The sequence below is a fragment of the Eubalaena glacialis genome, chromosome 9 (genome assembly GCF_028564815.1).
Source record: "Eubalaena glacialis isolate mEubGla1 chromosome 9, mEubGla1.1.hap2.+ XY, whole genome shotgun sequence".
NCBI classification, from domain to species: domain Eukaryota; kingdom Metazoa; phylum Chordata; class Mammalia; order Artiodactyla; family Balaenidae; genus Eubalaena; species Eubalaena glacialis.
In genome coordinates, this window is record NC_083724.1 from 87,515,643 (window position 1) to 87,525,178 (window position 9,536).

The 9,536-nt window shown below is 46.3% G+C and overlaps 1 protein-coding gene across 4 annotated transcripts in view; it reads left to right on the forward strand.

The window, feature by feature from the left end:
- DAPK1 (death associated protein kinase 1) overlaps positions 1-2,657 on the forward strand; it is a 206,723-nt gene extending 204,066 nt beyond the window's left edge. For all 4 annotated transcript variants that reach the window (XM_061200572.1, XM_061200574.1, XM_061200573.1 and 1 more), the window contains 2 exons: positions 263-1,491; positions 1,944-2,657. In XM_061200572.1, coding sequence (XP_061056555.1) covers positions 263-1,491; positions 1,944-1,977 — 1,263 coding nt within the window. In that variant the 3' untranslated portion in view covers positions 1,978-2,657. The remainder of the gene's footprint in view (positions 1-262; positions 1,492-1,943) is intronic.
- The last annotated feature ends 6,879 nt before the right edge of the window (positions 2,658-9,536 follow it).

The window sequence follows — 9,536 nt, forward strand, 5'->3', positions numbered from 1 at the left end:
CTCTCTCTCTCTCTGTCTTTTATTACATTGACCTTTTATAAGGGTCAAAGGTAGTCTTTTCAGAATCTCCCTTATGACATTGCCAAGCTGGTTTTTTGCCTCAGTATTGATTTTTGAGATCTGTCCATATGAATGTGCTGAGTCATTCCTTACAATATCTGCGCAGATTTCATCCCTGCTCAGGCCCTTTAGTGCTCTGAGCAGCTGAAGCATCTGGCCGTTTATGTTCCTATGTGTGACTTCCCGTTGTCCCCTCTGGCAGATCAACATCATGCAGAGTGAAACCGTCCAGGACGTGCTGCTCCTAGACCCCCGCTGGCTCTGCACCAACGTTCTGGGGAAGCTGCTCTCCGTCGAGACCCCACGGGCCCTGCACCATTACCGGGGCCGCTACACCATGGAGGACGTCCAGCGCCTGGTGCCCGACAGCGACGTGGAGGAGCTGCTGCAGATTCTAGATGCCATGGATATCTGCGCCCGGGACCTGAGCAGTGGTACCATGGTGGACATCCCCGCCCTGATCAAGACTGACAACCTGCACCGGTCCTGGACGGATGAGGAGGACGAGGTGCGGGTCTACGGCGGCGTGCGCATCGTCCCCGTGGAGCACCTCACGCCCTTCCCGTGCGGCATCTTTCACAAGGTGCAGGTGAACCTGTGCAGGTGGATCCACCAGCAGAGCGCGGAGGGAGACGCGGACATCCGCCTGTGGGTGAACGGCTGCAAGATTGCCAACCGTGGGGCCGAGCTGCTGGTGCTCCTGGTCAACCACGGCCAGGGCATCGAGGTCCAGGTGCGCGGTCTGGAGACGGAAAAGATCAAGTGCTGCCTCCTGCTGGACTCGGTGTGCAGCACCATCGAGAATGTCATGGCCACCACGCTGCCCGGGCTGCTGACGGTGAAGCACTACCTGAGCCCCCAGCAGCTGAGAGAGCACCACGAGCCCGTCATGATCTACCAGCCGCGAGACTTCTTCCGGGCACAGACCCTCAAGGAGACCTCGCTGACTAACACCATGGGCGGGTACAAGGAGAGCTTCAGCAGCATCATGTGCTTCGGCTGTCATGACGTCTATTCGCAGGCCAGCCTGGGCATGGACATCCATGCGTCAGATCTGAACCTCCTGACCCGGAGGAAACTCAGTCGCCTGCTGGACCCACCCGATCCCATGGGGAAGGACTGGTGCCTTCTCGCCATGAACTTGGGTCTCCCCGACCTTGTGGCAAAGTACAACACCAATAACGGGTCTCCCAAGGAGTTCCTCCCGAGCCCGGTCCACGCCCTGCTCCGGGAATGGACCTCCTACCCCGAGAGCACGGTCGGCATCCTCATGTCCAAACTGAGGGAGCTGGGGCGCCGGGATGCGGCGGACTTCCTACTGAAGGCGTCCTCTGTGTTCAAAATCAACCTCGACGGCAACGGCCAGGAGGCCTACGCCTCAAGCTGCAACAGTGGCACATCTTATAATTCCATTAGCTCGGTCGTGTCCCGGTGAGGGCAGCCTTTGGCTTGGGCAGGGTCTCTTCCAACTGCAGAGGCAAGGGGGACACAGCCCATCTTTCCCACTGGAGATTCTGGCGCGTCCCTTCCTACGCCCACATCCTGAAGGACGCCACCCTCCCTTCCGCTTCACCTATTTCTCTGCTACTACCTCCCTCCTCTCACACATTGCGTTGTGTGTGAATGGTCTTTCTAGTTTAAGAGCAGACCCTATCCTTTCCTTTGGCCATTTGAAAAGCTAGCCTCCCTCCATCTCTCATCCTCTAGTACCTTGCTTCTTACTGATAATTTTACTGGAATTCCTAACTTTTCAATGAAATTTTTTTAAAGTATTATATTGATTGTCCTTTTTAAAAAAAGTGGACATTTATCCAAAATGTGTATTTCTTATACTCTTTTCTTTGTTATACCATGTCCTCAGCTTATCTCTTTTATATTTGTAGGAAAAACTCCCATGTAAGGAATCCCACTGTATGATTTATAAACAGACAATATGTGAGTGCCTTTTGCAGAAGAGGGTGTGTTTGAAATCATCCAAGTCAGCCCGGAGCTGTCGCGAAAGAAACGCTCCCTCTCTGTCTCTTGCTGTATGCTGATCATCGCCAGAGGTGCTTCACCCGAGGTTTTTTTTGTTTTGTTTTTTTTTTGTTTTTTTGGCAATTTTTGTGTTTCCTTTGACAAGGAAAGGGGAGAAAGAAACCTCCTCTAGAGCAATTTCATGGCCAGTGTTGTTGCTACGATAAGACATGTTTGTGTTTGCTTTTGTTTCAACGTCAGTGTGAACATCCACGTGGAACCTGCAGACTGTCACACTTCATCATCCCCTGTCATCTCAGGTAGAAGGCTGACGTTGTTGTAGGGAGCCGAGACCTGTGTGAGAATTCAGAAGACCCCCGACTCATGATTTGTGGCAGTTTGTTGTCATTTGTGCATAGCAGATGGTTCTCCACATTTAGATCCTAGTTTGATAACTTCCTGTACTTGAAGTCTCAAAAAGAAAATAAAGGAAGCAAGTTTTCTTGCAGTGATTTTAAATTGTGATAGAGTTTTAAATCGAAATAAGGGAACATGTCCTAATTCTTCTGTCCTGAGAAGCATGTAATTTTAATGTTATATCATATGTATATATATATATGCAGTATGTATATACATATATATTAATACAGGTATTTTTACTTAATCTATAAGATATAGTAAAAAAGGTTTTCTTTTCTTTTTAGTTCTTTTTTTTCTTTTCCTTTTTTTTTTTTAATAAATAAACTGTTGCTTGTTGCATTAGTTTGTTGGTGTTTAATTCAAAAGGGATTCTTTTTCTTTGTTTTGTTTTCATTTGCCAGTACCCCAGCTCGTGGGACAAACCAGTCCAGAAAGTGATTAAACCTAAACTCTCAGGGGTGGAAATCAACCCAGTTTATTAGGTGCTTAATTATTACTAAAGTTGGGAATGGCGTGGGGAAGCAGAAAGAGCTCAGGTGATTTCACATGTATTTCTTTTCAATTTATTTATTTTTATTTTTATTTATTTTTGGCTGCGTTAGGTCTTTGTTGCTTAGTGCAGGCTTTCTCTAGTTGCAGCAAGCGGGGGCTACTCTTCTTTGCGGTGCGCAGGCTTTTCATTGCGGTGGCTTCTCTTGTTGCGGAGCACGGGCTCTAGGCATGCGGGCTTCAATAGTTGTGGCACACGGGCTTCAGTAGTTGTGGCACACGGGCTTCAGTAGTTGTGGCACGTAGGCTCTAGAGCGCAGGCTCAGTAGTTGTAGCACACGAGCTTAGTTGCTCCGCGGCATGTGGGATCTTCCCAGACCAGGGCTCGAACCCGTGTCCCCTGCATTGGCAGGCAGATTCTTAACCACTGCGCCACCAGGGAAGTCCCTCACGTGTATTTTTGCTTTAAAGAAAAGAGGCCCCTTCCATTTTCCTTGGATGAACCTCCAAACCAAATTGGATCATTTAGGCTCAGCAATGGGGGAACAGGGGAAGCTTTCTATTCTTATACAAAGGTGGAGGGAGCTCCTGCGGAGCAAGAGAAAACTTGCTACAAAAGATACATACCTTCCCGCCCGTCTTTTTACTTAGAGACCACACTGCTGCGGGCCATCAGCTAGAAACCCTAGTTTTGACCTGCATGGTAGCTGTAAGTGACAAAAGCTCTAGTGACAAAACCCATTTTTAGTAAAATCTCAAGACGGGTTTAAAAAGAAAAATGGGCAAAGAAAGAAAAAAGATTGGAAGGAAAAAGACTACAATGATGTGGGTGATTTTCTCTACGGTTGCGGGAGTAGAATTCATTTCTGTTTTGCCTAAATGGTACATAATAAACATGATTTACTTTTATAAGGAGAAAAGAAATATTAATGGAGCAAAATTAAAAGCTACACGTAAATATGCGTCAAAAGGATGACACTGAAATTGAAATCATGTTGCCTTAGAGGAGTAGAACCTCCTTTTCGTGAGTCAACTCCCTCCCGAACGTCAGCTTCATCTCTCCTGCTTCAAAAGTGCTTCATATCGCAGGATCTGGCACCAGGATCTAGGACCCAGGAGGCAAGGGCTGCCTCTGGCAGCCTCAGTAAGTAAAATCCCAAAGAATGATTCTGACTGCTCCAGTCTGGGTCATGGAGCCATCCCAGTGGTTGGGAGAGAGAGAGTCACAAGATTGGCCTGGCCCTGGGGACCAGGGGAGGATGCTGTGCAAATGAAGCAGAGGACTGCGGGAGTCTTTATACTTTTGTTTTAAGCGGGTGCCTGTCCATAAGGTTATGGGGTCACCTAAGCTCCTGAAATGTTGAAGCCATACTTCGGAATCATTACTACACAAATTTGAAGAGTTTAAGGTCCACTGAGCTCACTGCCCTGCCCTGGGAAATGTTGTGGGGTCATTCCAGGCGGCACCTCGGGGTCTTCAGTGCCATGAACTCTGGTTAGGCTGAAACTGCCTGGCAAAGCCCCAGCATGGGTAGCCGGCTCTGCCTCCTGCAGAAGTGGAGAAACCAGGCCATTCATAGCTCGCTTCCTGCAGCCACAGTGGGAATCAAAAGGTACAGGTTCTTAGGAGCCAGAAGCAGCCTTTCATGGACCCTTTTCCTTAGAATTGCTGTAAAATGCACTCGGGCAACGTGTTCCTCATCCCCTGCGAGCTGTGGCTGCCCTGGGGTGCCTGAGGTTCCCCTATGGACAAGAGCATCCCAGGGACCCAAAGCCTCCCTGGCGCGGGCTGGAGGACACCTCTGAGAGTTCTGATTGTTTCCAGAATCTGGATCCCACACCTTCGGAAAGGAATCAGAACTCTGGGTGGTCTTTTTTGCAGAAAGGGGTTTACAATTAAAACTACAGGATTTCCTGAAATCATAAAACTACATTTGGCCCTATCAGTGTCCAGAGTCTGCACCAGTCTTACCAAACCCTGATGGTGTGACCCCAGAAAAGCCACTCCAAAATGAAAGGCTGGGCCTGGCTATTCCTGCCTCAGCAGCAGCTAGATGCCAGCCAGGCTGTAAAACCGAAGGGTAGATCTGAGCTGAAAAGTTTCATTAAGAGTGAAAGGATAGTTGCAGTTTTGCAAGGTGAAAAAAGTTCTGGAGGTGGATAGGGGTGATGGTTGCACACCAATGTCAATGTATTTATTGCCACTGCACTATGCAGTTAAAAGTGGTTAAAATGAAAAAAAATTATATTTATTTTAGCACAATTTTTTAAGAAGAACAAGAGAAAAATGATAAAGCTGGAACCTAAAAATATCCAGGTAACAGTAAAGCTTGCTGAGTAATATACAAGACTACCCATGTGTTCAGAGCAGCCCAGCAAAGCCTGTGCCTCCCACTATGGGGAAGGGGGGATTAAAAAAATGAAAGATTGCTTTTTAGAAGATTTGATATTTTTTATTTTAAAAAAACCTGTAAAATGGTTATCATGGGAGGAAGAAGTGAGAATTTTGTTTGGCTTCTTTTCTTTTTTTGTTTATTGTTCAGTGTTTTGGGGTTTTTTGTTTGTTTTTCAGTTTGAATTCATACCTGGGATGGCACCAATAGTCTTTCAAGGACTTCGGATTCTTTTTTTTTTTTTTTTTTTTTAGCTATGTTGAGTCTTTGTTGCTGTGCGTGGGCTTTCTCTAGTTGCAGCGAGCAGGGGCTACTCTTTGTTGCGTGTGCGGGCTTCTCATTGTGGTGGCTTCTCTTGTTGCAGAGCACAGGCTGTAGGCGCGTGGGCTTCAGTAGTTGTGGCTCACGGGCTCAGTAGTTGTGGCTCGCAGGCTCAGTAGTTGTGGCTCACAGGCTCAGTAGTTGTGGCTCGTGGGCTCTAGAGTGCAGGCTCAGTAGTTGTGGCACACAGGCTTAGTTGCTCCGTGGCATGTGGGATCTTCCCGGACCAGGGCTCAAACCCATGTCCCCTGCATTAGCAGGCAGATTCTTAACCGCTGCGCCACGAGGGAAGCCCCAGGACTTTGGATTCTTGATGACTTAGGCCACACCATTTATGAGGGTAACGTGCTCTGATTCGTCATTCCCCAGACGTTTGCTGAGCACCTATTGCCTATCACGGGCGCCAGACCCTGGCTCACAGCAGGGACACAGAGCTTGGTGGGCTGGCGCCTGCTCCCTTAACCAGCCTTGGCGCTCAACTCGACTGTCCGAGGAATTTGCTCTCAGGGGGCTATTTTCAGGGACGGTGACTGTGCTTTGGGTGGCCACCTGAGGTTGAGGTCACTTTTATCATTGCAACCAAAGGTCACGTGCTGGTGAGAGGACTCAGCAGCTGCCAGGCAGGGGCCACGTCAGGGACAGAAACTTCTGTCCCCACTGAACGCCTGGTCAGGGAGGTGCCCCTGAAAGGGGACTGAAGGAGTAGTCAGCCCCCTTCCATCTGCATCTCTGGAAATGTGCGTGGCGGAGCAGGAAGTGACCCCAGGAAACAGCGGCTAGTCCTGGCTGAAACGCCCAGCCTCAGAAGGTTGCCCGTGACTCTTGTTCACAAGGCAATTCTTTGACCAGAAGAATCAAAGAAGTGTGTGGGAGTGGGGAGAGGGGCAGGAAAGAAGCTTCACAGGTACCTACAGCAGAGGCTGCCCTGGGATCGGACTCTGATGCCCGTCACTCGAGGGGCTGACGCTTGGTGAAGGTGGCCTGGCCAGGCGCCAAAGGCTGTGACTCCAGCCTGTGGGGTTCCTGTCAGCAGTACAGCAAAAGGACCGGGACAAGCTCCTGGTGAATAATGTGTCTTGTCCCATCGAAATCACAGAATTTTACAATGAAAAGATATCTTACAGATGGTGTGATTCAACCACACTCTTTGGAGGCTGGAAGGAAAGAGTTTAAGAGATTTAGACCAAACAGCACGGTTCAATTATTAACAATTTAGACTAAATGTCAGGCCCTCTGACCACAACTGGGGCCCTTTATACTCCTCTGCTAAGTATTTATATTGTAATGTAGTGGGTGTGTTGTGAGTGCATGTGTATGTGTGTATACTGTGTGTGTATGCACAAGTGTGCACAAGTGTATTGCATAAGTATATGTGTATGTGTGTGGTGTGTGCATGTGTCCACACATACATGTAACTGTGTATGTGTGTATATACATGTATACGTTTGGGTATGAGTGTATGCATGTGTGTATATGTGTATAAGTGTGTGTGTGTGTGTGTGTGTGTGATGTGTGTATTGTGTATAAGTGTGTGTATGCATATGTGATGCATGACGTGAGGGATTCCCTGGCCATAAAGACTTGTTCTTCTGGCCAAGAGCCTGGATTGCCACTGATTCAGCCACGAGTGCCCATTTCCCACAACCGGGGTGACAGAGCATCAAGAGAATTTTCTTAAACCCCACTCCATGGCATCCTCCTGCCCCAGTGTGAGCCCTATGGGGTTCTGCACAGCCCTCAGGTTACATCACAGCCAGTGCCAGTGATGACCTTCCTGTCTTCCGAGAAGGGAAGGCCAGTCAGCCTAGAGGGAGGCCAGGGCTGTTTCCTCTAGATCACGTGATTCTGTGACCAATACTTGCATGGGAAGGAGAAGCCAGGCCTTTATTACTGACAGTCCGTGCTCCCACCTCTGTGCTGAAAGGCAGCAAACCAAGGTCCTTCCATGCCAGCCCTCCCTGGGACTCAACAGTGCCCCTTTGGCTTTCGGGGCAGTTGCAATGCAATGAAAGTTTTTTTTTCCTTTCACCTTTTTCCTAGACATACAATATTTTAATGGAACTGAAATCATAAAAAATGTACAATTTTATATGCTGCTTTTTTAAAAATTGAAGTATACTGACATATAATATCCTATTAGTTTCTGGTGTACTTGCTTTTTTTTTTTTTTAGTGTAACATGACAGCCCTTTTTCAATGTTACTAGAAGCTCTTCAGAAACATTAGTTTTAATGGCTCATAATACTCAAATAGTGCTGTCATATCCCGATTGAATTAACTGTTCCTTACCATGAAATACTCAAACATTTTCCCCCATTATAAATAAAATTGGGATAAACATCTTTTTGCACTTTTTTCCCCCTACATTTTGGATTAGACATGAAACATTTGGGGGTAGGGGTGGGGTGTGGTCACATGACAATTAAAAATCCAAGGACAGAAGTATTTATTGCTGAGCAAAAAATTGCATTTGTGTTGCTCTTTTTTCTGGGAAAATAGAAATCTAATGTCTAGATTTCTATTTTCCCAGAAAAACGTTATTTTATCTACTAACCTTATGATGCTTTCTTACTACATTTTTTACTGCTTATAACAGCTTTTATAATATCATTCTTTTAGCAAGAATGGAAAGAAAATTCAATCTTTCCACCATCATGAGAGACGAAAATGATTAGTTAATAATTATTGATTGTTTAGAAAACTCTCAGCTTCAAAACTCATTTTTAGTAATGGCATATAAATTTTGAGAATTGTTTTCAAATCTGGGGAACCTCTATCAAGTATATATATATACACATATGAGCTGTAGGATTTTCTGACATGTTGAGTGTTCTCATTTAGTAACTTATTTTATATGTTCGTGCAATTGTAAACACTCATTAACCAGTTGTCATGGTAGACGTCGTTCTCCGTCTGGTTTGATGTCCTGAGTTTCTGTGCAGGCTTCTGTCAGTGGGGAGGCACTTCCTGGTGCTCTGGTCTCTTCTATTTGTGTGACCCCCCTGCCATCCGGCTCAGGGGTCCCAGTTCTCCAGCCGACAGACATTGCTGACCCCGGGAGCCAGCCGTCCGGCTGGGTCCCTGTCCAGCATATTGGGAAACTACTGGACGAACTTATCAGTCAAAACAGGCTGTAGACAGTGAAGATCCCCACTAAAGACCCTTTCATGCAGAGAACGCCCAGCCCCAGGGCAAAAATGCAAATCCGGATATTTTGTAGAAGGTTCTAATTTGTGAATTTAGCTGACTGCTTTTGCCTCGTGACATTTTACTTATCTTTCCATAAACTGAACAAAGACAGACTTGATTTGATTCTCATTCATCATTTTGGCAAGAATGCCATCCTGAAAATGAGAAATGGAAGTGAATTTTACTTCTCTCTGTCCCCAAAAGCTGTAGCCTGAAGCTGTTTTCCCATAATAAGTAGCTTTTCGTTTTACTGACTCTTGAACCCTGAGACACATTACTGTGTCAGTGGTTCCACTTTGAGAATTTCATGCATTAGTAAAATGTCATAAAGGTCATGGGGGCCTGACACTTTGTTTCGCAAAGTAAGACCACTTAGAAACAGCAACAGCTACCAAATGATGTCATCAGTCATCGCAAAAAAAGTTTTTAAACATTGTAATGTCAAAAAAAAGAAAAGAAAAGAAGGTAAGTTAGAGTCTTAGAACAAAGGACATTTCTTTCAATTGAATAATCTAATCTTAGGGGGAAAAAAATCAACCAGTGGTCCTTATTTCCTCCATGTCACAAGACTAGTGACCAGTTGGGCATGGGCAATGTGGCTTTAAAGTTTGTTGTCTTGTTTGTCCAGAAGCCTTTGCTCTTTGCTATGTATTGAAGTGCAGGGAGAGCCCCACAGGACCCTTCTTGTGAAATATTTCAAGGCAATGTT